Source organism: Sphaerodactylus townsendi, linkage group LG17, assembly GCF_021028975.2.
Source record: "Sphaerodactylus townsendi isolate TG3544 linkage group LG17, MPM_Stown_v2.3, whole genome shotgun sequence".
In the NCBI taxonomy this organism is placed as follows: domain Eukaryota; kingdom Metazoa; phylum Chordata; class Lepidosauria; order Squamata; family Sphaerodactylidae; genus Sphaerodactylus; species Sphaerodactylus townsendi.
This window is the reverse complement of record NC_059441.1, coordinates 10,295,794-10,321,767: the sequence shown is the minus strand read 5'-3', so window position 1 is coordinate 10,321,767 and position 25,974 is coordinate 10,295,794. Positions and strand designations below refer to the sequence as shown.

At 60.7% G+C, this 25,974-nt stretch overlaps 1 protein-coding gene across 1 annotated transcript in view; it reads right to left on the bottom strand.

Annotated features, from left to right (window-relative positions):
- Positions 1-12,259, bottom strand: part of LOC125446169 (thrombospondin type-1 domain-containing protein 4-like) — a 201,316-nt gene extending 189,057 nt beyond the window's left edge. Inside the window, exon 1 of the mRNA XM_048519720.1 lies at positions 12,145-12,259. Within this exon, the coding sequence (XP_048375677.1) occupies positions 12,145-12,259 (115 nt within the window). The remainder of the gene's footprint in view (positions 1-12,144) is intronic.
- Positions 12,260-25,974: the final 13,715 nt, after the last annotated feature.

Below are 25,974 nucleotides of genomic sequence, written 5' to 3'. Positions count from 1 at the left end.
CCCCCCCCCCCCACCCCCCCCCCCCCCCACCCCCCCCCCCCCCCACCCCCCCCCCCCCCCACCCCCCCCCCCCCCCACCCCCCCCCCCCCCCACCCCCCCCCCCCCCCACCCCCCCCCCCCCCCACCCCCCCCCCCCCCCACCCCCCCCCCCCCCCACCCCCCCCCCCCCCCACCCCCCCCCCCCCCCACCCCCCCCCCCCCCCACCCCCCCCCCCCCCCACCCCCCCCCCCCCCCACCCCCCCCCCCCCCCACCCCCCCCCCCCCCCACCCCCCCCCCCCCCCACCCCCCCCCCCCCCCACCCCCCCCCCCCCCCACCCCCCCCCCCCCCCACCCCCCCCCCCCCCCACCCCCCCCCCCCCCCACCCCCCCCCCCCCCCACCCCCCCCCCCCCCCACCCCCCCCCCCCCCCACCCCCCCCCCCCCCCACCCCCCCCCCCCCCCACCCCCCCCCCCCCCCACCCCCCCCCCCCCCCACCCCCCCCCCCCCCCACCCCCCCCCCCCCCCACCCCCCCCCCCCCCCACCCCCCCCCCCCCCCACCCCCCCCCCCCCCCACCCCCCCCCCCCCCCACCCCCCCCCCCCCCCACCCCCCCCCCCCCCCACCCCCCCCCCCCCCCACCCCCCCCCCCCCCCACCCCCCCCCCCCCCCACCCCCCCCCCCCCCCACCCCCCCCCCCCCCCACCCCCCCCCCCCCCCACCCCCCCCCCCCCCCACCCCCCCCCCCCCCCACCCCCCCCCCCCCCCACCCCCCCCCCCCCCCACCCCCCCCCCCCCCCACCCCCCCCCCCCCCCACCCCCCCCCCCCCCCACCCCCCCCCCCCCCCACCCCCCCCCCCCCCCACCCCCCCCCCCCCCCACCCCCCCCCCCCCCCACCCCCCCCCCCCCCCACCCCCCCCCCCCCCCACCCCCCCCCCCCCCCACCCCCCCCCCCCCCCACCCCCCCCCCCCCCCACCCCCCCCCCCCCCCACCCCCCCCCCCCCCCACCCCCCCCCCCCCCCACCCCCCCCCCCCCCCACCCCCCCCCCCCCCCACCCCCCCCCCCCCCCACCCCCCCCCCCCCCCACCCCCCCCCCCCCCCACCCCCCCCCCCCCCCACCCCCCCCCCCCCCCACCCCCCCCCCCCCCCACCCCCCCCCCCCCCCACCCCCCCCCCCCCCCACCCCCCCCCCCCCCCACCCCCCCCCCCCCCCACCCCCCCCCCCCCCCACCCCCCCCCCCCCCCACCCCCCCCCCCCCCCACCCCCCCCCCCCCCCACCCCCCCCCCCCCCCACCCCCCCCCCCCCCCACCCCCCCCCCCCCCCACCCCCCCCCCCCCCCACCCCCCCCCCCCCCCACCCCCCCCCCCCCCCACCCCCCCCCCCCCCCACCCCCCCCCCCCCCCACCCCCCCCCCCCCCCACCCCCCCCCCCCCCCACCCCCCCCCCCCCCCACCCCCCCCCCCCCCCACCCCCCCCCCCCCCCACCCCCCCCCCCCCCCACCCCCCCCCCCCCCCACCCCCCCCCCCCCCCACCCCCCCCCCCCCCCACCCCCCCCCCCCCCCACCCCCCCCCCCCCCCACCCCCCCCCCCCCCCACCCCCCCCCCCCCCCACCCCCCCCCCCCCCCACCCCCCCCCCCCCCCACCCCCCCCCCCCCCCACCCCCCCCCCCCCCCACCCCCCCCCCCCCCCACCCCCCCCCCCCCCCACCCCCCCCCCCCCCCACCCCCCCCCCCCCCCACCCCCCCCCCCCCCCACCCCCCCCCCCCCCCACCCCCCCCCCCCCCCACCCCCCCCCCCCCCCACCCCCCCCCCCCCCCACCCCCCCCCCCCCCCACCCCCCCCCCCCCCCACCCCCCCCCCCCCCCACCCCCCCCCCCCCCCACCCCCCCCCCCCCCCACCCCCCCCCCCCCCCACCCCCCCCCCCCCCCACCCCCCCCCCCCCCCACCCCCCCCCCCCCCCACCCCCCCCCCCCCCCACCCCCCCCCCCCCCCACCCCCCCCCCCCCCCACCCCCCCCCCCCCCCACCCCCCCCCCCCCCCACCCCCCCCCCCCCCCACCCCCCCCCCCCCCCACCCCCCCCCCCCCCCACCCCCCCCCCCCCCCACCCCCCCCCCCCCCCACCCCCCCCCCCCCCCACCCCCCCCCCCCCCCACCCCCCCCCCCCCCCACCCCCCCCCCCCCCCACCCCCCCCCCCCCCCACCCCCCCCCCCCCCCACCCCCCCCCCCCCCCACCCCCCCCCCCCCCCACCCCCCCCCCCCCCCACCCCCCCCCCCCCCCACCCCCCCCCCCCCCCACCCCCCCCCCCCCCCACCCCCCCCCCCCCCCACCCCCCCCCCCCCCCACCCCCCCCCCCCCCCACCCCCCCCCCCCCCCACCCCCCCCCCCCCCCACCCCCCCCCCCCCCCACCCCCCCCCCCCCCCACCCCCCCCCCCCCCCACCCCCCCCCCCCCCCACCCCCCCCCCCCCCCACCCCCCCCCCCCCCCACCCCCCCCCCCCCCCACCCCCCCCCCCCCCCACCCCCCCCCCCCCCCACCCCCCCCCCCCCCCACCCCCCCCCCCCCCCACCCCCCCCCCCCCCCACCCCCCCCCCCCCCCACCCCCCCCCCCCCCCACCCCCCCCCCCCCCCACCCCCCCCCCCCCCCACCCCCCCCCCCCCCCACCCCCCCCCCCCCCCACCCCCCCCCCCCCCCACCCCCCCCCCCCCCCACCCCCCCCCCCCCCCACCCCCCCCCCCCCCCACCCCCCCCCCCCCCCACCCCCCCCCCCCCCCACCCCCCCCCCCCCCCACCCCCCCCCCCCCCCACCCCCCCCCCCCCCCACCCCCCCCCCCCCCCACCCCCCCCCCCCCCCACCCCCCCCCCCCCCCACCCCCCCCCCCCCCCACCCCCCCCCCCCCCCACCCCCCCCCCCCCCCACCCCCCCCCCCCCCCACCCCCCCCCCCCCCCACCCCCCCCCCCCCCCACCCCCCCCCCCCCCCACCCCCCCCCCCCCCCACCCCCCCCCCCCCCCACCCCCCCCCCCCCCCACCCCCCCCCCCCCCCACCCCCCCCCCCCCCCACCCCCCCCCCCCCCCACCCCCCCCCCCCCCCACCCCCCCCCCCCCCCACCCCCCCCCCCCCCCACCCCCCCCCCCCCCCACCCCCCCCCCCCCCCACCCCCCCCCCCCCCCACCCCCCCCCCCCCCCACCCCCCCCCCCCCCCACCCCCCCCCCCCCCCACCCCCCCCCCCCCCCACCCCCCCCCCCCCCCACCCCCCCCCCCCCCCACCCCCCCCCCCCCCCACCCCCCCCCCCCCCCACCCCCCCCCCCCCCCACCCCCCCCCCCCCCCACCCCCCCCCCCCCCCACCCCCCCCCCCCCCCACCCCCCCCCCCCCCCACCCCCCCCCCCCCCCACCCCCCCCCCCCCCCACCCCCCCCCCCCCCCACCCCCCCCCCCCCCCACCCCCCCCCCCCCCCACCCCCCCCCCCCCCCACCCCCCCCCCCCCCCACCCCCCCCCCCCCCCACCCCCCCCCCCCCCCACCCCCCCCCCCCCCCACCCCCCCCCCCCCCCACCCCCCCCCCCCCCCACCCCCCCCCCCCCCCACCCCCCCCCCCCCCCACCCCCCCCCCCCCCCACCCCCCCCCCCCCCCACCCCCCCCCCCCCCCACCCCCCCCCCCCCCCACCCCCCCCCCCCCCCACCCCCCCCCCCCCCCACCCCCCCCCCCCCCCACCCCCCCCCCCCCCCACCCCCCCCCCCCCCCACCCCCCCCCCCCCCCACCCCCCCCCCCCCCCACCCCCCCCCCCCCCCACCCCCCCCCCCCCCCACCCCCCCCCCCCCCCACCCCCCCCCCCCCCCACCCCCCCCCCCCCCCACCCCCCCCCCCCCCCACCCCCCCCCCCCCCCACCCCCCCCCCCCCCCACCCCCCCCCCCCCCCACCCCCCCCCCCCCCCACCCCCCCCCCCCCCCACCCCCCCCCCCCCCCACCCCCCCCCCCCCCCACCCCCCCCCCCCCCCACCCCCCCCCCCCCCCACCCCCCCCCCCCCCCACCCCCCCCCCCCCCCACCCCCCCCCCCCCCCACCCCCCCCCCCCCCCACCCCCCCCCCCCCCCACCCCCCCCCCCCCCCACCCCCCCCCCCCCCCACCCCCCCCCCCCCCCACCCCCCCCCCCCCCCACCCCCCCCCCCCCCCACCCCCCCCCCCCCCCACCCCCCCCCCCCCCCACCCCCCCCCCCCCCCACCCCCCCCCCCCCCCACCCCCCCCCCCCCCCACCCCCCCCCCCCCCCACCCCCCCCCCCCCCCACCCCCCCCCCCCCCCACCCCCCCCCCCCCCCACCCCCCCCCCCCCCCACCCCCCCCCCCCCCCACCCCCCCCCCCCCCCACCCCCCCCCCCCCCCACCCCCCCCCCCCCCCACCCCCCCCCCCCCCCACCCCCCCCCCCCCCCACCCCCCCCCCCCCCCACCCCCCCCCCCCCCCACCCCCCCCCCCCCCCACCCCCCCCCCCCCCCACCCCCCCCCCCCCCCACCCCCCCCCCCCCCCACCCCCCCCCCCCCCCACCCCCCCCCCCCCCCACCCCCCCCCCCCCCCACCCCCCCCCCCCCCCACCCCCCCCCCCCCCCACCCCCCCCCCCCCCCACCCCCCCCCCCCCCCACCCCCCCCCCCCCCCACCCCCCCCCCCCCCCACCCCCCCCCCCCCCCACCCCCCCCCCCCCCCACCCCCCCCCCCCCCCACCCCCCCCCCCCCCCACCCCCCCCCCCCCCCACCCCCCCCCCCCCCCACCCCCCCCCCCCCCCACCCCCCCCCCCCCCCACCCCCCCCCCCCCCCACCCCCCCCCCCCCCCACCCCCCCCCCCCCCCACCCCCCCCCCCCCCCACCCCCCCCCCCCCCCACCCCCCCCCCCCCCCACCCCCCCCCCCCCCCACCCCCCCCCCCCCCCACCCCCCCCCCCCCCCACCCCCCCCCCCCCCCACCCCCCCCCCCCCCCACCCCCCCCCCCCCCCACCCCCCCCCCCCCCCACCCCCCCCCCCCCCCACCCCCCCCCCCCCCCACCCCCCCCCCCCCCCACCCCCCCCCCCCCCCACCCCCCCCCCCCCCCACCCCCCCCCCCCCCCACCCCCCCCCCCCCCCACCCCCCCCCCCCCCCACCCCCCCCCCCCCCCACCCCCCCCCCCCCCCACCCCCCCCCCCCCCCACCCCCCCCCCCCCCCACCCCCCCCCCCCCCCACCCCCCCCCCCCCCCACCCCCCCCCCCCCCCACCCCCCCCCCCCCCCACCCCCCCCCCCCCCCACCCCCCCCCCCCCCCACCCCCCCCCCCCCCCACCCCCCCCCCCCCCCACCCCCCCCCCCCCCCACCCCCCCCCCCCCCCACCCCCCCCCCCCCCCACCCCCCCCCCCCCCCACCCCCCCCCCCCCCCACCCCCCCCCCCCCCCACCCCCCCCCCCCCCCACCCCCCCCCCCCCCCACCCCCCCCCCCCCCCACCCCCCCCCCCCCCCACCCCCCCCCCCCCCCACCCCCCCCCCCCCCCACCCCCCCCCCCCCCCACCCCCCCCCCCCCCCACCCCCCCCCCCCCCCACCCCCCCCCCCCCCCACCCCCCCCCCCCCCCACCCCCCCCCCCCCCCACCCCCCCCCCCCCCCACCCCCCCCCCCCCCCACCCCCCCCCCCCCCCACCCCCCCCCCCCCCCACCCCCCCCCCCCCCCACCCCCCCCCCCCCCCACCCCCCCCCCCCCCCACCCCCCCCCCCCCCCACCCCCCCCCCCCCCCACCCCCCCCCCCCCCCACCCCCCCCCCCCCCCACCCCCCCCCCCCCCCACCCCCCCCCCCCCCCACCCCCCCCCCCCCCCACCCCCCCCCCCCCCCACCCCCCCCCCCCCCCACCCCCCCCCCCCCCCACCCCCCCCCCCCCCCACCCCCCCCCCCCCCCACCCCCCCCCCCCCCCACCCCCCCCCCCCCCCACCCCCCCCCCCCCCCACCCCCCCCCCCCCCCACCCCCCCCCCCCCCCACCCCCCCCCCCCCCCACCCCCCCCCCCCCCCACCCCCCCCCCCCCCCACCCCCCCCCCCCCCCACCCCCCCCCCCCCCCACCCCCCCCCCCCCCCACCCCCCCCCCCCCCCACCCCCCCCCCCCCCCACCCCCCCCCCCCCCCACCCCCCCCCCCCCCCACCCCCCCCCCCCCCCACCCCCCCCCCCCCCCACCCCCCCCCCCCCCCACCCCCCCCCCCCCCCACCCCCCCCCCCCCCCACCCCCCCCCCCCCCCACCCCCCCCCCCCCCCACCCCCCCCCCCCCCCACCCCCCCCCCCCCCCACCCCCCCCCCCCCCCACCCCCCCCCCCCCCCACCCCCCCCCCCCCCCACCCCCCCCCCCCCCCACCCCCCCCCCCCCCCACCCCCCCCCCCCCCCACCCCCCCCCCCCCCCACCCCCCCCCCCCCCCACCCCCCCCCCCCCCCACCCCCCCCCCCCCCCACCCCCCCCCCCCCCCACCCCCCCCCCCCCCCACCCCCCCCCCCCCCCACCCCCCCCCCCCCCCACCCCCCCCCCCCCCCACCCCCCCCCCCCCCCACCCCCCCCCCCCCCCACCCCCCCCCCCCCCCACCCCCCCCCCCCCCCACCCCCCCCCCCCCCCACCCCCCCCCCCCCCCACCCCCCCCCCCCCCCACCCCCCCCCCCCCCCACCCCCCCCCCCCCCCACCCCCCCCCCCCCCCACCCCCCCCCCCCCCCACCCCCCCCCCCCCCCACCCCCCCCCCCCCCCACCCCCCCCCCCCCCCACCCCCCCCCCCCCCCACCCCCCCCCCCCCCCACCCCCCCCCCCCCCCACCCCCCCCCCCCCCCACCCCCCCCCCCCCCCACCCCCCCCCCCCCCCACCCCCCCCCCCCCCCACCCCCCCCCCCCCCCACCCCCCCCCCCCCCCACCCCCCCCCCCCCCCACCCCCCCCCCCCCCCACCCCCCCCCCCCCCCACCCCCCCCCCCCCCCACCCCCCCCCCCCCCCACCCCCCCCCCCCCCCACCCCCCCCCCCCCCCACCCCCCCCCCCCCCCACCCCCCCCCCCCCCCACCCCCCCCCCCCCCCACCCCCCCCCCCCCCCACCCCCCCCCCCCCCCACCCCCCCCCCCCCCCACCCCCCCCCCCCCCCACCCCCCCCCCCCCCCACCCCCCCCCCCCCCCACCCCCCCCCCCCCCCACCCCCCCCCCCCCCCACCCCCCCCCCCCCCCACCCCCCCCCCCCCCCACCCCCCCCCCCCCCCACCCCCCCCCCCCCCCACCCCCCCCCCCCCCCACCCCCCCCCCCCCCCACCCCCCCCCCCCCCCACCCCCCCCCCCCCCCACCCCCCCCCCCCCCCACCCCCCCCCCCCCCCACCCCCCCCCCCCCCCACCCCCCCCCCCCCCCACCCCCCCCCCCCCCCACCCCCCCCCCCCCCCACCCCCCCCCCCCCCCACCCCCCCCCCCCCCCACCCCCCCCCCCCCCCACCCCCCCCCCCCCCCACCCCCCCCCCCCCCCACCCCCCCCCCCCCCCACCCCCCCCCCCCCCCACCCCCCCCCCCCCCCACCCCCCCCCCCCCCCACCCATGGTCTGCTAAGGCATTTGCAATCTGAGATCAAGGAGGATCAAGATTGGTAGCCATAGATCGACTTCTCCTCCATAAATCTGTCCAAGCCCCTTTTAAAGCTATCCAGGTTCGTGGCCATCACCACCTCCTGAGCCGCATATTCCAAACACCAATCACACGTTGTGTGAAGAAGTGTTTCCTTTTATTAGTCCTAATTCTTCCCCCCAGCATTTTCAATGGATGCCCCCTGGTTCTAGTATTGTAAGAAAGAGAGAAAAATTTCTCTCTGTCAACATTCTCTATCCCATGCATAATTTTATAGACTTCAATCCTATCCCCCCTCAGACGTCTCCTCTCCAAACTAAAGAGTCCCAAATGCTGCAGCCTCTCCTCATAAGGAAGGTGCTCCAATCCTTCAATCATCCTCGTTGCCCTTCTCTGCACTTTTTCTATCTCTTCGATATCCTTTTTGAGATGTGGTGACCAGAACTGAACACAGCACTCCAAGTGCGGTCGCATCACAGCTTTATATAAGGGCATGATAAGGAGTGATCCTCAAAGGGGCTCATTACAACCTTTCACTCTTTATGGCTCTTAAGTTGGGACTTATTCAGTGTAAAGATATGTTTAGGATACAGTGGACCTTAGAGTTGACTGTCTGATGGTTGGTGCTGTAACTCATAGCCCCATCTCTTAAACATATGCTTTGGGGTGTCCAGCTGTTTGTTTTGTTTTGTTTTTGTGGGATGGGAGGAAGTTATTACTAGATCAATTTTGTATTAGAATGTTCAGTGATTTGAGAGGATGCTGAGTGCTTTTAAACAATCTGCCCATCTCTTGGAGGCTGACAGATAAGGCAGTCGGCTCTGGGCTGGGAGATTCCTGAAGGTTTGGAAGGGGAGGGTTTGGGAAGGGGAGGGGGCTGAGCAGGGTATAATTCAATTGAGTCCACCCTCAAAAGCCACCCTTTTCTCTAGGGGAATTGTACTCTGACATCTGGAGATCAGTTGTAATTAGTTGTAAACACCTCTGACTCTTGCCTTAGAAGCCCTGTACCACTATCCATCCATCCATCCATCCATCCATCCATCCATCCATCCATCCATCCATCCATCCATCCATCCATCCATCCATCCATCCATCCATCCATCCACTTATCTGTCTATCTGTCTGTCTGTCTGTCTGTCTGTCTGTCTGTCTGTCTGTCTGTCTGTCTGTCTGTCTGTCTGTCTGTCTGTCTACATATGTGTCTGTCTGTCTGTTTAGAAGTCAGCCATAAACATTTCTAATATTTCTACCATTCCTTTACTAGCCATGTCCTGAAAACAGAAGCATCAGGGAGGTGCAGTGCGCATCGTACAACAACAAGCCTTTTATGGGTCGATTCTACGAGTGGGAGCCTTTCGCAGAAGGTAAGGGAAGACAAACCATTGTTGTGTTTTTGATGTGACAAGTTACAAAAAGGTTGCTGTTTTCTGTGTGAAGAAGTGTTTCCTTTTATTAGTCCTAATTCTTCCCCCCAGCATTTTCAATGGATGCCCCCTGGTTCTAGTATTGTGAGAAAGAGAGAAAAATTTCTCTCTGTCCACATTTTCTACCCCGTGCATAATTTTATAGACTTCAATCCTATCCCCCCTCAGACGTCTCCTCTCCAAACTAAAGAGTCCCAAACGCTGTAGCCTCTCCTCATAAGGAAGGTGCTCCAGTCCTTCAACCATCCTCGTTGCCCTTCTCTGCACTTTTTCTATCTCTTCGATATCCTTTTTGAGATGTGGCGACCAGAACTGAACACAGAGAAACTTGAACACATCCCTGGTCTTGGTAAAAAAAAAAAAAAGTAGTCTTTTCTGCGACACAATCTTACAATTGCCTCTGTGTGTGTATCTACGCCGGAGCGAACTTGCAGCCAACGACTTGGCCAAGTAAGATGGTCCCCGGAGAGCCGTTTCTTAGCCGATGTTGTAATTATACAGAGATGATAATTGGTTCCATACAGCAGGCAGGGGACATGGCCGCTGTCCTCCAAGAATCGACTGAGGGCCCGCTACTTTGGAGGCCTCCTTCTTCCCACAATTCACCATCAATGACTCATTCTCTACGGTGCCAATGGAGAAAGCTCAGGGGCTTCGATGCGCTGCTACCACCGCGTTGCTTTCTCTCTCTCTCATAACACAGTCCTTTGTAGAAACAGGGTCGAATTTTGCACCTTCTGTTTGCGTTGGAGCTCACGAAAGGGCGCACCTCGCCCATAATTTACGGCAAAGCCCAAACGATGGAGTTAAGAATAATTTTTCCACGTTTTTTAAAAATAAAAATGCCCCCCCCCGTCCCCGTTACGCACACAATCTTTATTTCTCCCTCGTCCACCATGTTCCAGCTGCAGCGTTTAACTGCTTTTTAATCCGCTACGGCTCCAATGCAAACTTTTGCCTTTATTAAAAAACAATCTCTGTTTAAGGGGCTACAAACCCTATCGATTTGGAACCCGTAATGAAAAGCGTTTTGGTTTATATTGGAACAGGAGAGCCTTAGGATTTATTAAAAGCCAGAAGCCGAGAGAGGTTGGTCACTCAAACGGAGAAAGGTTTTTATTTTTTTGGATAAAGTGATTTCTTAATATGAAGCTGAGTAGAAAATATGTCGAGCTTGAAGGGGGTTGACAGCCCAACTCTGAAAACAAGTTGTATTTATGAGTGATTCCTCGAACACCTTTATAGGTGGAAATCAACCCCTGGGGAAGTTTGCTTGCAGAAGTCCTTGAAATCCTGCTGGCAGCTGAACGACGCCAGCTCTTCTCCTGCCATTCCTTTATTTAAATTTACAGCCCGCTTTGGTTGATTTCCTGGTTGTGTTTTTTTTAATGAAGCGAAGGGTAGGTTTTATGGGCAACCTCTGCTTTAGCCTCGACCGGGTGTAAACAATTGCGACCGTGTCGTCGTGCAGTTGATAGCTGTGTACATTCTGGATGCTGATCAAGGAAACAGAATATATATGATTTTGCAGGTTGAGGTTGGGGTTCCTTCATAGGCCTCAGAGACTCAATATTCAACAAGGGGAAATAACCGCTCTTGGGCTACAAATGCGGAGTGTCGTTGAGAACAGCAGAGTCCGGTCTCAAAGTCACGCCTCTCCTTTTGGCTGTATCGATTCTTCTTTGCAAACAACGCATCGGGGAAATGTGGAATGCTGGGGCTGTGTTAAAACACGAGGCCTTTGTTCAACTTGATCCTGAGCCGGTTAGTTTCCTTCCTGGCCATCTGCTATGATTGCAGTTGTCCTGGAAATTGAAAGTATCGTTAAGACCTGTAAATATCCCCTTCCTGCTTTCAGGAAATATGGAATGCAGTTGCGTCTTCTGGCAGCTCTTTAATAGCCACGTTTGGATCCTGCTGCGTTTTTGGAAATGTGTCGTTTTAGTCAGGTATCTGCCAGGCTAACTCTCTAATTGAAATACGTGATTCTTGAGGGCAGAACTTTGCCCGATTCTCACCATTCATGATAAAGTGTGAAGTCTGAATAAACGGTGACTGGACCAAGGTCACCTAGCAGCAATGTAGGAGTGGGGAAACAATTCCGTTTCACCAGATAAGAGTCCTCCACTCATGTGGAGGAGTGGGGAATCAAACCCTCTCCCTCAGATTAGAGTCCACTGCTCTTAAGCCCAGCAACACCCTTTCTCTTAGCCCCAAACCCCTTGAGAAACTGTGGAGCAGGAGGGGGAAAATGGCCTCAAAATCGATGCTCTAGGAATTTCCCCATGCCTCTATGGCCTTTACCATAGAGATTAGAGGAGATTTGTAGTCCTTCACCTGGGAATGCCATCACATTCTCCCCAAGCTCCACCCTTCCTGGGTATTGCCACCTTGAGTCTCCTTACAGGAGAGAAAGGTGGGTATAAATCTCCTGGCATCAGCCCCACCTACCTCACAAGGTGTGGAGAGAGGAAGGGAAAGGAACTTGTAAGCCACCTTGAGTTTCCATACAGGAGAGAAAGGTGGGGTATAAATCCAAACTCTTCTCCTTCTCCTTCTCCTTCTCCTTCTCCTTCTCCTTCTCCTTCTCCTTCTCCTTCTCCTCCTCCTCCTCCTCCTCCTCCTCCTCCTCCTCCTCTTCTTCTCCTCCTCCTCTTAAGCTGAGAGCACACCAGATTTCCCAGCTAGTCCTACCCAGTCACGCACCGCCTGGCCACTGTCTGCCGTAACTAGCAGCCACCGGCCGACAACACCACTAAATGAGTAAGAGTCAGGGAAGCTGGGTTGTGTCACTCTGGCTAGCAGAAAAAAAACCAGGCCTCCATAGCGAATTGTGTCAATGGAAGCGAAAACATCGCTCTAAAGCCATTGTGCGTCTTCCCCTGGCAGAGGCCCGAAACCACATCAAACAGCCTGCTAATTCCGTAATCTCGGCAGACGCGGAGCCTCTGGCGCGTAGGAAGCCGCGGAGTCAAACGTCGCTGCTGCAACTTTTGTCATCTGGGATTCTTGATCCGTTGGCTCAGGAGATCGCCCGCAAAGCTCCGTGAACCCAAATGAAATCAATTAAAGCTCACGAGCTTTACTGGCTTTGGCGGGTCCCGTGCCTGGTCAAAACTCACCGAGCAGGGGGAAGAACCAGAGAAGGGTAATAACAGCAGGGGGCCTGTCTTGCTGGGCTGCAGTGAAGCCCAGCTGGGAGCCTGGCGTTGCCTTGTCACTAAGTGGCTGTTGCATTGAGGACTTTATAGCCCGGGCCAGACACAAGTGTACGAAGAGACAGGGCTGAGTTTTGGGAAGCTGCTGGTTAGAACCTAATGAAGGAGAAGTACTTGGTTTTTATACCCTCCTTTTCCTCTACCTGTAGAAGTCTCGAAGTGGCTTACAATCGCCTTCCTTTAAGAGCTCATGTATCTAATCTGGAGGAACAGGGTTTGATTCCCAGCTCTGACGCCTGAGCTGTGGAGGCTTATCTGGGGAATTCAGATTAGCCTGCGCACTCCCACACACGCCAGCTGGGTGACCTTGGGCTAGTCACAGCTCTTCTGAGCTCTCTCAGTCCCACCCACCTCACAGGGTGTTTGTTGTGAGGGGGGAAGGGCAAGGAGATTGTAAGCCCCTTTGAGTCTGCTGCAGGAGAGAAAGGGGGGATATAAATCCAAACTCCTCCTCCTCCTCCTTTTCTTCTTCTTCTTCTTCTTCTTCTTCTTCTTCTTCTTCTTCTTCTTCTTCTTCTTCTTCTTCTTCTTCTTCTTCTTCTTCTTCTTCTTCTTCTTCTTCTTCCAATGTGGAAATGGGGCACATACCAGTTTGACTTTCCTTTCCTTCCCCCCCAAAAGATTCTCACATCCCCAGTTGCCTTTTTCTCCACTCTGCTTCCAAGAATTGGGCTACTAGGAATCGCACCCTTCAAGAGCATGGTCGGTGTTTACATTATGGCAGCGTTCACAAGGTGCAAAAATGGAGGGTTGGGATGCTATGGATGCCGCCATTTTGATCGACAGCTCTTCCAGCAGGGTTTCTGGAGAACGGCTCCTTGTCTGTGTCGCTCCTGTAATGGCTGGTGCTTAAACTTTGTCCACTGCTTTGGGTTTCAAAGCTCTGCACTGAAACGGGAGTCCCTGGAATGTTAATCTGCCCCCTGCGATGATACCGGAGGAAAAGATGATATATGGGCAGCTTTGCTTCAGACAAGGGCTATAAATCTACCTTGCCTTTCAGAGCACTCTTCTTCCTGTGCGAGGAGATAGCACGGAAATCTCCGGCCTCATCCAAGCAAACTCAAATTCCATTACAAGCTTTCTGGAGATAGGAGCTCGGCTCTTAGCCAAGCGCGGACAGTTTTGATGGTGGTCTATTAAACGTTTGTATTTCAATTTGTGTGTGGGGGGGGGGAGGGGGAAGGGGGAAATGGACACAGGTTTTTAGCATTAGTTTTGCAGTTTTGGAACGGTCAGATCCACCCACGAACGTTATCTTGAAGCAATGGTGGTATGTTTGGAACTTTAACGGTGTGGTGGTAACAGCCACAAAATGGCTGCCGTAAGAGGTGGAGTCAGCCACAAAATGGCTGCCACAGCTTACTTTAAGTTACACAGTGAAGATCTTTGAACTGTGATGTAGAACTGGGTTTGATTTCCCACTCCTCCACCTGAGTGGCAGAGGCAGAGATTTCCCACTCCTACATTCCTGCTGGGTGACCTTGGGGTGGTCACAGTTTGTTCAGAACGTTGGGGACCCCTTCTCTAAGAAGTCGGGGGACCTTGGCTGTGGCAACTCGATGCTATGGCTGATCCTGAGGGTGAAGTAACTTCTGGACCAAAACCCAAGAAAAGTACTGGAACAGATCATGGGCGGGGGCTGTCAACTAACATTAGACAAGGGCAAGATTTATTTGAGCCAAAGAGCTACAGGATCGAACCACTACCCTGCCAAAGTAACATTTTTTAAAAAAATTTGCACAATCCATGCTGAAGATCCCTGTACTAGATCTTGGATTTTTTTTTTTTGAAAAAGTGGGAAGTTTGAAAAGATATCCCAGGAGCTGCTGCTCAGAGGTTGAGTCTGTGCTTTACATAAAGGGTTCATTAGCTAGCCTCTCCAGTTACCAGACCTTAAGTTACCTTGGTCTCCTTGAGAGTAAGGAAGGCTGCTGCCCGGCGCAGCAGAGGATACTGAGCCGTACGGACCAATGGCTGGACTTGGTATTAAGCTGCGTCAGAAATTAGTTTTGAATTTGTGGATAAATACCCCTATATTTGGAAGTAAAGTAGGTGACCATTAGAAGCGGGGCCTTTTTTATGGTGGCACTAGATTGTTGGAATGTACACCCCAGGCAACCAAAAGGTGCATACTTTGCATGCTGAAAGTCCCATGTTGAGCTCCTGGTATCTCTAGTTGAAGGTCGTCGGATAGCGAGTGGTGGTAAAGACCAGTTCTGCCTAAGACCCCGTAGAGCCGTTGCCAGTCAATGAAAGGCGCATGCCCGGGGGTTGGACTAGATGGCCCTTGGGATCTCTTCCAACTCTTATGATTCTGTGACTCTATCACGAGAACTGAGAAGGTTGAGAATAAGCTGGGTTTATCCTGGAATGTTACATCGCGCCAAATTGTGGTTCTTGTCACACACACCCAGAGCCCTTCGGGGGTTGGGCGGTATATAAGTTTAATAAATAAATAAATAAATACATAAATACATAAATACATAAATAAATAGTCTTTGCTCTTAGTCCTGTAAGCAGGATCGAGGATTTAAACACCCCCCTCCCCCCAACCTGGTGTGTTTGTCATCCTAAATAAACTGGAGTTGGTTATCTGAGTACCGCTTACTGCCAAAAATGTCAATTTCCCCCCTCCCACGCCCCTAGATGGAATCTCCTCGCTGAAATCCGAACAGCCAGATCTAAATGCATCCCTTGGGCTGGCATAATGGAGCAGGAGAAACCTAAATCCAAACAACTGTCTCGGGGAAAAAAAAACCCCAACCAAAAACGAGGAAAAAAAATGGAGCGCCCCAGAGTTTTATTCATTGTGATGTATGTTTGAAATGTTGATTTGATATTTTAAAAGAGGGAAATGACTGAAATTACAGAAGGCAACGGCTTGTAAAGGGGGGGGGGCACGGCGAGCCATAAAAACGCTAGACGCTCCAGATCAGCTCCAAGGGAAGAGAGAGACAGATCAAGGCAATAAAAGGTGTTTTATTTAAGGCTGCTGGAGGTGGGAGTTGAGGGGGGTGGAACGGGAAAAGAAAAGGGATTAAGTTTTGCGAGGCCCCTTGGATGCTTGTGAGTTCCTTTGAAGCGGGCCAGTGGCATTGTGGTTGGGGCTGGTGGCCTTATCAGGAGAGAACAGCAGGCCACCAAGAGAGCCTTTGCCATCCAATCTTTGTCATGCAGAGCGGGGGTTCTGTCCCCATGACCGAACGAGAGTGCTGTGAATCACTGCAGAGGGATGAGATGAGCAGAGACTGTTTTCAAGAGTGCCAGTAAAAAAGAAATCCTCGTTAATTTATCTGGTCCTTGTAAGCAGACAACGCCCCCCCCCCCCCGGTGTGGATTTCATAGCTCAAGATGTTGTGTCTGTTTAGCGGAGGTGGTGAGGCGTATCTTCAGTCAAACCCTGTAAAATTGTGTCCTTGGTTAGGAATCAGGAAAATGCACGCTTGTTCCAAGTGGTCTTTCGCATCACCCACTACCTGATCCTTTTCAACTGGAGATGGTGGGGTTTGAACCGGAGACCTTCCGTATTCCAACCAGATTCCCTGCCTCTGAGCCACTCCACCTATCCCAGTGACGGCGAACCTTTTTGAGACCGAGTGCCCAAATTGCAACCCCAAAACCCACTTATTTATCACAAAGTGCCAACACGGCAATTTAACCTGAATACTGAGGTTTTCGTTTAGAAAAAACGGTTGGCTCCGAGGCGTGCGTTACTCGGGAGTAAGCTTGGTGGTAGTCGATGGCTTTGCTTTGAAGCAACCGTGCAACTATTCCAATGTGTGAATCACGACCCTGGGAGGGTTTACTCAGAAGCAAGCCCCATTGCCAGCAACCGAGCTTACTCCCAGGGAAAGGATTGCGCTTTAGTTCTTCGCATGAAAATCAGTGGGGTTTAACAGCGCTTAACAGGGTTACCTACACTGCTTCCCCAAAACTAGATCTTAGGTTTAATGCTAATAATTGAGCCCAGCGGCCCAGGCCAGCCTAGATGTGTGTGAGGGGGGCACTCTGTTTGCGTGTGCCCACAGAGAGGGCTCTGAGTGCCACCTCTGGCACCCGTGCCATAGGTTCGCCACCACTGACCTATCCAAAGCCAAATGAAGTGGTGGTAAGAAATAACACAGTAGGCTTGTGGCTCCTCCATCTTGGTTGCATATCCGTTGCAGCAGAATAAACCAGTGATGTTACCACTTGGTCTAAGGCTACGATTGTCCTTAGTTTTGTATAGCTGAAAAACAGCGTGCAAATTGGTTTAACGGAGGTCCCAAGAACCACGTTTTCTGACAGTGTGTGGTTTCATAACCCAGGTGGAATCACCACAATGGGCCAGTGTTTTTCTGAATAAGAAAATTATTGGAATTGACCAGACCGGATAGATGAGGGGAATGGGTTGGGTCTAGCTTTCAATAAGACAAGGTATGTCTAAATACCTCTATGGCCGTGAGGTGAACCTATGGCACTCTAGATGTTCATGGACTACAATTCCCATCAGCCCCTGCTGATTGGCCATGCTGGCAGAGGCTGATGGGGATTGTAGTCCATGAACATGTGGAGTGCCATAGGTTCGCCACCACTGCTCTATGGTTTATTATTATTATTATTTATTAAATTTAGTATATTTAGTTTAGAGTAGCACCACCTAGGGAAATCCCCTTCAACATCTGATGGACCTTTCCTCCATAAATCTATCCCCTTCCATAGCTGTCTATGCCATCACTACATTGTTTGGCAGTGAATTTCACAGTTGTGTGAAAAAGGGTGGGTTTTTGGTCCATCCTGAAACCAGTGCCCATTAACTCCATCAGATGTTCTTCATGTTATGATGTTCTTCATGGTCTGATGTTATGAGAGAAGGACCCAAAGCTCTCTTGATTTCCTCCAGTTCATGCACAGTGTTATGTTTTCTCTGTCTTGCGTTCTTCCTTAGTCACATCTTTTTTCTAAACTCTCCAGCCTTTCCTCAGTGGGATTGTGGTCCAGTCTCTGAGTCACCTTTATTTGTACCTTGAGACCTGCATTCTTTCCCTAAGCCACAGGAAAAGGGTTGTTCCTGGTTTTCCTAACCCAGTGATGGCGAACCTTTTTGAGACCGAGTGCCCAAACTGCAACCCAAAACCCACTTGTTTATCGCAAAGTGCCAACATGGTAATTTAACCTGAATACTGAGGTTTTTGTTTAGAAAAAATGGTTGGCTCAGAGGTGTGCGTTACTCAGGAGTAAGTTTGGTGGTAGTTGTTGGCTTTTCTTTGAAGCAACCATGCAACTCTTCGAACGGGTGAATCACGACCCTAGAAGGGTTTACTCAGAAGCAAGCCCCATTGCCAGCAACCGAGCTTACTCCCAGGTAAAGGATCGTGCTTTAGTTCTTCACATGAAAATCAGTGGTGTTTGACAGTGCTTAACAGGGTTACCTATACTGCTTCCCCAAAACTAGGTATTAGGTTTAATGCTAATAATCAAACCCAGCGGCCCAGGCCAGCCTAGATGTGTGTGTGGGAGGGTGATTCCCACCCCCACATGATGAACTCTGTTTGCGCGTGCCCACAGAGAGGGCTCTGAGTGCCACGTCTGGCACCCGTGCCAAAGGTTCGCCATCACTGTCCTAACCTTTAGCCTTGGGTAAAAAAGGAAATGTGTACCAAGATTTATCTACGCAACACTGAGACGTGTGGTTGAGATTCTTTGAATCATGACCTTCGTTTTGATTTGGCTAGGCTGGAACCTGTGGATAAGGTCATTGTTGTTTCACCACTGCGGAAATATTTTATTTTTCTGTGATTCTTCCTTTTTTTTTTGCAATTTATTAATTTTATTCACAAAATACAACAAAAGTAAACAAGATGTACGAAAAGGATACAATTTCGTATTATGTTTACATACTAAAAATCATTCCAAAAAGTATATACAATACACACAAAAACAAACAAAACAAACAAACAAAAATGTATATATATGACAACAAAAGAACAACAAAAACAAAACAGAAAGAGTGGACTTCCAGCTAGTATAACATACGATACACAATCTAACGTCAAAAATATATCATACAGCTTCAATTTCTACTTATATATCATTTTAAACTATAATTTCATTAATTCCATGTTGTTAACTACATCAAAAATTAATTAATCATATGTATTTAATATTTAATCCAGTGTTGCATCAAGAAAATTATCTTCTTTGTTATCTAATTATAAAATAGCCATTCTGATCTACAGAAAAGACAAGACAAAGGGGAAAGAATATGTAGTAAGAAATCTATATATATAATCAAAATTCATATTTTATACAATTAGTTTTTAGATGTTTACTTAGCAAAAATCACAAATCATATTTCATATATTTGTAATCTACAAATTCTGTGATTCTTCCTTAGAGGCAGAAATAAAAATCCCATCGGACCTGGGAAATACGGATACGGGAAGGTGCCCTACATCCTGCCGCTCCAGACCGACACGGGGCAACCGCCGCACAAGCCGCGACGCCAGCGTCAATCGGCGTGGCAAATGGCCAACCCACCGAGTGTGGGGAGCCCCTTTGGACATCTGGCGAACCCTTCGCATCACCAAGGCAGTCTGAACCCGGAAGATCACAGGCCTCAGCTGAGGCAGCCGGGAGCGAGTAGCCCTTTGTATCGGCAGACAGCGCCCCATTTTCAGGGATTTCCTTCGTCGCAAAGCATATTCCACGGTACGGACTTAAACGCTCACGTGCCGGTGTCCCGCCAGCCGATCCAAAGCCACGCTCCGGCGCCGAGAACCTCAGCGATCGTGTGCACTGGTGCTTACAAGCAACACAAACTGTGCAACACAAATGTAAGTTGGCGTTTTATGTGATGTTATGAGTATTGGCTGTGGGGAGGGGTGTCCAGAGCCCCACGACTGAGAGGCAGAGCACTCACGGGGACACGTGGGGTCACCTCCGGGGGGTGCCTGGAGGAGGTTTTGCCCTGGGCGCCATCCCCCTCTATCCCGCTATGCCTCTGCCACGACTTCAAAGTTTCCTGGCAGTTTCAGGCATCTGGCATTCTCTCTTCAGTAGTTCCAGCATCTATGATGGGGTCGCCCGGAGATCTTCCGGGATTACAACAGCTCTCCACTGAAAGAGATCAGCCCTGTACAGCTAATTTGGAGGGTGAACTCTATGGCACTGTATCTCATTGAAATCCCTTCCCCTATCCAAACCCCATATTCTCCTGGAATCCCCCAAGGTGGAATTTGCAATCTAGAAAGGATGTTCAACCAGCGTGGTGCAGTGGTTAAGAGCAAGTGCACTCTAATCTGGAGAACTGGGTTTGATTCTCCAGATTAGCTTGTGCACTCCAACACAGGCCAGCTGGGTTACCTTGGGCTAGTCACAGTTTTTCTAAGCTCTCTCAGCCCCACCTGAGGGTGTTTGTTGGGGGGGGGGGGAAGGGAAAGGAGATTGTAAGCCCCTTTGAATCTCCTTAGAAGAGTTTGGATTTATATCCCCCCTTTTTCTCCTGTAGGAGACGGAAAGGGGCTGACAATCTCCTTGCCCTTCCCCCCTCACAACAAACACCCTGTGAGGTGGGTGGGGCTGAGGGAGGTCTGCGAAGTTGTGACTAGCCCAAGGTCACCCAGCTGGCGTGTGTGGGAGTGCACAGGCTAATCTGAATTCCCCAGATAAGCCTCCACAGCTCAGGCGGCAGAGCGGAGAATCAAACCCGGTTCCTCCAGATTAGATACACGAGCTTTTAACTTCCTACGCCACTGCTGCTCCTTATAGGAGAGAAATGGGGGGTGGGTATAAATTCAAACTCCTCCTCCTCCTCCTTTTCCTCCTCCTCCTCCTCCTCCTCCTCCTCCTCCTCCTCCTCCTCCACCTCCCCTCCCCCCCCCCCTCCCCCCCCCCCCCCCCCCCCCCCCCCCCCCCCACCCCCCCCCCCAACAACCACCCCCCCCCCCCCCCCCCCCCCCGCCCCCCCCCCCCTCCCCCCCCCCCCCCCCCCCCCCCCCCCCCCCCCCCCCCCCCCCCCCCCCCCCTCCCCCCCCCCCTCCCCCCCCCCCCCCCCCCCACCCCCCCCCCCCCCCACCCCCCCCCCCCGCCACCCCCCCCCCCCCCACCCCACCCCACACCCACCCCCCCCACCCCCCCACCCCCCCCCCCCCCCACCCCCCCCCCCCCCACCACACCCCCCCCCCCCCCCACCCCCCCCCCCCCCCCCCCCCCCCCCCCCCCTCCCCCCCTCCCCCCCCTCCCCCTCCCCCCCCACCCCCCCCCCTCTCTCTCAGAAGGAGGAGGAGGAGGAGGAGGAGGAGGAGAAGAAGAAGAAGAAGAAGAAGAAGAAGAAGAAGAAGAAGAAGAAGAAGAAGAAGAAGAAGGAGAAGGAGAAGGAGAAGGAGAAGGAGGAAAAGGAGAAGGAGGAGGAGGAGGAGGAGGAAGAGGAGGAGGAGGAGGAGGAGAAGGAGGAGGAGGAGGAGGAGGAGGAGGAGAAGGAGAAGAAGGAGGAGGAGGAGGAGGAGGAGGAGGAGAGGAGGAGGAGGAGGAGGAAGAGGAGGAGGAGGAGGAGGAGGAGGAGGAGGAGTTTGGATTTATACCCCACCTTTCTCTCCTGTAAGGCATTTACAAGGTGGCTTACGAGCTCCTTTCCCTTCCTCTCCCCACAACAGACACCTTGTGAGGTAGGTGGGGCTGTCAGAGTTCTGAGAGAGCTGTGACTAACACAAGGTCACAGTTCTTTTCAAAGCACAGTACGGCATTGGCTATGCCACAAACTACCAACCAGAGCAACGCCTGGCATCAGGCCACGATACAGGAGGGAAAACGAGTCGTGATAATTTCCGAATTCTTTCCTCTGTGCAAATCCTCACTCCGGCCCTTCTCCTCCTCCCCCCCCCTTCCCATGCATAAAAATGTCTTTGAGAAACCCTCCCATTCGCTCTTGTTAATATTTTGACAAAAACTGCAAGCACGGGCAATGCTTTCCGTTGGCATGGGGGAGGCGTAATTCCTTTCGACTCACACTGTTTGTTTAAGGCGAGGTTACCCACCTACCTCATTAGCCTCCCATAAATCTAAGTGACAATTACAATCCCCACCTCCCCACAAGTGAAGTATATAAAAGGGCTGATTCACACCAGAACCCACACTAAGCCTGAACGCAGAAAGCCACATGTGAGTACCACGGCATTTTCGGAGATATGTAGGATAAAGTGCTCGGCGCACAACCCTACGCTCTGCAGAGGTTCGGCTGCCTCACGCAGGTATCTAGAAAGGCTGGGACCCCTGCCCAGAAAGAAAATGTTGCAGACTCTGCTCAGAACGGACAGGAAATAGGCAACTGTGGCAGAATGGCCATTCCCCCAGATTCCCGGGACCAAGAGGCCCCGGGGATGTGGCCCACCTTGAACAGTCCCGTTTCCTGTTCCTAGCATCTCCAGTTTAATAATAATAATAATAATAATAATAATAATAATAATAATAGTATGTATATGTATAATAATAATGGTGACATGCGGAATTGGTCAGAAGCAGCTAGGAAAACTTGCTACGATTCGAGGATTTAGAGGATTGAACTACAAGAGACTCACAACAAACCCGTTCAAGGTGGTTGGTGGTGATCGGCCCACTGATTACAGTGCCTAAAGGCCACTGGAATGGCGCTTAAAAACAATTGGCGCTGACAAAATCACCATATGTCAGCTGCAAAGGGCCACCCTACTCGGCTCTGCACACATTGTGTGGTAGATCCATGCACAGTCCTAGATACTTGGGAAATTATCCAGTAGTGTGGGTATATTTAAAATCCAGCATATTGATCTTGTTTGCTGTGTATAACTGTTTTTGTATCAATATAGTAGTAGTAGTAGTAGTAGTGGTAGTAGTAGTAGTAGTAGTAGTAGTAGTAGTAGTAGTAATGGGTGAGGCTCGAATTGTAATGAAGGCCAACAACCAGCTAAAAATCTGGCAGCTGTGAAATCTACAATAATAATAAAAATAATAATAATGAAGAAGAAGAGGAGGAGGAGGAGGAGGAGGAGTTTGGATTTAAACTCCCCCATTTCTGTCTTGTAAGGAGACTCAAAGGGGCTTACAATCTCCTTTTTCTCTTTCCCCCCCCCCACAACAAACCCCCTGTGAGGTGGGTGGGGCTGAGACAGCTCCAAAGAGCTGTGACAAGCCCAAGGTCACCTAGCTGGCATGTGTGGGGATGCACAAGCTAATCTGGTTCACCAGATAAGCCTCCTCAGCTCAAGTGGCAGAGCAAGGAATCCACCCCGGTTCTCCAGATTAGAGTGCACCTGCTCTTAACCACTGTACCACGCTGGCTCTCTTTCTTAGCCGGCGGTTCTCGGAGAGCTACAGCTAAGTCACAGAGGATAACATTAATTGTGCTCACTTACCTAAATGCTTTATTATGTGTCAGGCATAAATGCCTTATTATGTATTTCCTGTTAAAATAATTTCCCCAGCAATGAGAGTTCTTCCAGACTATTGTGGAACGCTGTCCTGTCTTCTCTGTGTTTTTCTTTGCTTTGTTCAGAGTCTGATACAACATGATTTTTTACCCCTTCATTACTTAATATATATCTCTCTCTTTACTCAACATAATTTTACTTCACTGCTTGCAGACTTTTAAAACCAGGACTCTTCAGCCTAGCCGACTATTCGTTCTGTTTTAGCCCACTGAACCGAAAATTCACACTTGGAAATATTTAGGACAGGATTCAAACTTTTTGGCCTCAACTTGTTTTGCTTTTTCCCCCTTTGCGTAGAGAATTTACCCTTGGAAAAACTTGTGTCGAATTTCACACCAACTCCTTGGCTCTACAGATCCTAGGTCCCATGCACACATGCAAAATAATGCACTTTCGATCCACTTTCAATGCATTTCGCAGCTGTGCCGAACAGCACAATCCACTCGCAAACTATTTTGAAAGTGCATTATTCTGCATGTGCGGAAGGGGCCCTGATCTGACACTCTAACCACTGCACCACACAGTCCCTCTCTATATTAAAAACCTTTCCCTTATGGTGCCTTTCCCTCAGCTGAGAGTTTGTTTACATCTCAGGCGTGTAGGATCTATTCTTATTAATTCCCCAGTTCTATTTTATATTGCATTATGTCTCGTGGGGGGGTTTGTTCTCGAAAAAAACACGCATTCGCTCTTGAAGTACATTTCGGAAGACCCTCAAGGAGAACAGCTACCTTCTATCCGGCCTGGGGCTACGACGCCGAGACTGAGAGAGGCGGTCTCCTCTCGACATGCCTCGGCTCAAGCGACTGTCATTGCGTCCCGCCAAGGAGAGTCCAGCCCGAAGACCCGCACGATCCGGCTCCTCGTTTTTATGAAGAGGCACCGACGTCCGTATGGCAGAGATGATGTGCCCGGAATAAGGGTTCAGGAGGTCCTCTTGGTGGTGCAGATGCTGGTGAGGACCAAGAGTCCTTTCGGAGAGGAACTGTCCCGGCCTGTGGTAGTTCCTTTCGTAATAATATCCCGGAAGGCACGGCCTCGTTTGCTCCATGACTCCGCCGCTGCAGCTCCGAGAGCAAGCTGTCCAGGGCCCCCAATTTCCCCAGATTCCCGGGATGCCTCCATTTTCTTCTTCTTCCGCAGCAACGTTTTGTTCTTCTATCCTTTGCGGGACCTAAAGAAGTTCGGAACAGACAATTTAGTATGCCTCCACCAACCCGCAAGCTGGGTTCATTTGACCATGCATGGTCGTCATGCAGAAAGATACATAAAGTTTGAACAGGCATTGCAGAAGAAATGAAGAAGATTCTTAAACTTAACACAGCTTTAAAACCAGAATGATTTCTGTCGAGTATGATAGAGGGCAAATCTAGGAGCCACGAAGTTGTTATGTTTTGGGTGACTGACACTTCAGAAGGGTTGTTAGTATTTTGAAAGTGTCTGTCACAACTTAGCCATGAAAGAGTTAACTGGATGTATGTAAACCGGTTACTGAGGTCACTGTTTTTATGGCCAGACTATTCGATTTTGAATACCTTTAATGGCATATAAATAGTTTAACATTAACATTGCAAGATAATAACAGCCTTTACAACTTCTGACAAGTTAAAATAGCACTATTAAAAAATTTAGACACCGCTTCCAACAGCTTGTAGTTGTGGCTGTTTAAAAGATATATAACCTTCTGTTTATCTGTAATGCCTTCACTTCCATGCAGGAAGGGGATTATGTGCTTCTTCCTATCTATCTCATAAAAAGGACAATTCAACAGCATATGAGATACTGTTTCCACAGAACCCATGCCACACGGCCATTTCCTGTCTTTATGTGGGATTCCAAGGTGGTGTCCAAGGCTAAAGGAAGAAGGCAGGGCATTACATCTAGCTAAGGTGATTGCTCTACGCCACCGGGCCTCAACCAGGAGATAAAGGCTACAATTAATCTATCCACAGGTATTCCCAGAGAGATCAAGGAACAGGTTTTATTGGCTTCCTCTAGCATCTGTTGAAACTCTCTATCAAAAAGTCTCTTCTTGATAGCCCCGTAGACCTCCTGCTCTGTTAACATTAGCAGGTCCTCCAAGGAAATGCCCAACTCATTAAGTTTGGCTTCGATTTTAACCCACCACTGGGTTGTGTGGAGGATGGAGCATCCCTGGGATGTATAGTCCAGTTCCTCTCGGTTAAAACAAATCCTGGCCAGTCTATTGATTAAGCTATTGGTCCGTCAATTCGACATTGCCAATGTGCCAGTGGTCACACAGCCAGATGTTATAAAGTTAACTCTTGCTCGTTCCGCACATGCAGAATAATGCACTTTCAAACATGCTTTCAGTGCTCTTTGAAGCTGTGCGGAATAGCAAAATCCACTTGCAAACAGTTGTGAAAGTGGTTTGAAAATGCATTATTTTGCGTGTGCGGAAGGGGCCTCTGTTTCTTTGTTTAAGCAGAAGCCATGTGAAGTGATAGACCACACTATGACCCCACGAGGTAGCAAGATGTAACCAAGTGTAGTAACACAGAAAGGATTTCTTGTTTTTTCCCCCATGTAACCCTCCCAAATAGTTAGCCAACTCGTTCATATAAAAAGCAATTGTGAATCAGTCTCTTCTTTTCTACTCTGCTGATATATATTAAACTGCCAACATATATATGGTTACGGCAGCATAACTGGATTGCTCAGAAATCCTCCTTGATCTCAGATTGCAAAGGCCTTAGCAGACCAGGTGCTCAGGAGCAGCAGCAGCAGCAGAAGGCCCTTGCTTTCACATCCTGCAGGTGAGCTCCCAAAGGCACCTGGTGGGCCACTGCAAGTAGCAGAGAGCTGGACTACATGGACTCTGGTCTGATCCAGCAGGCTCGTTCTTATGTTCTTAAATGCAAAGGATCCAAAGAAAGAAGAATGGATGGAGAAATTGACAGATTAAGCTGACATGGACAAATTAACAAACAGGATAAGAGAACCAGACCCAAATGAGTATCTTGACACCCAGAAACCATTTATCACCTACCTGATGAAATGTGAAAAAGATTTGTTAACCGTAGGCTTTATACAGTAGACAGCAGTGTGCAGAGTCTATTGTAGTAGGAACAGAATACTACTATTAGTATATTAGTATGATCAAAATAAGTGAGGACACAGAAAAGAGATGGGAAGTCTTTGTATTTAGGACAGATCATTTGCTAAAATGAAAATGCAAAAGTGTTGACATGGTATTTTTAAATTGCATATTAATTAAAAATGTTGTAATTAAAAAATAAAGAAGCATCAACCATAAGATTTTTCCCCT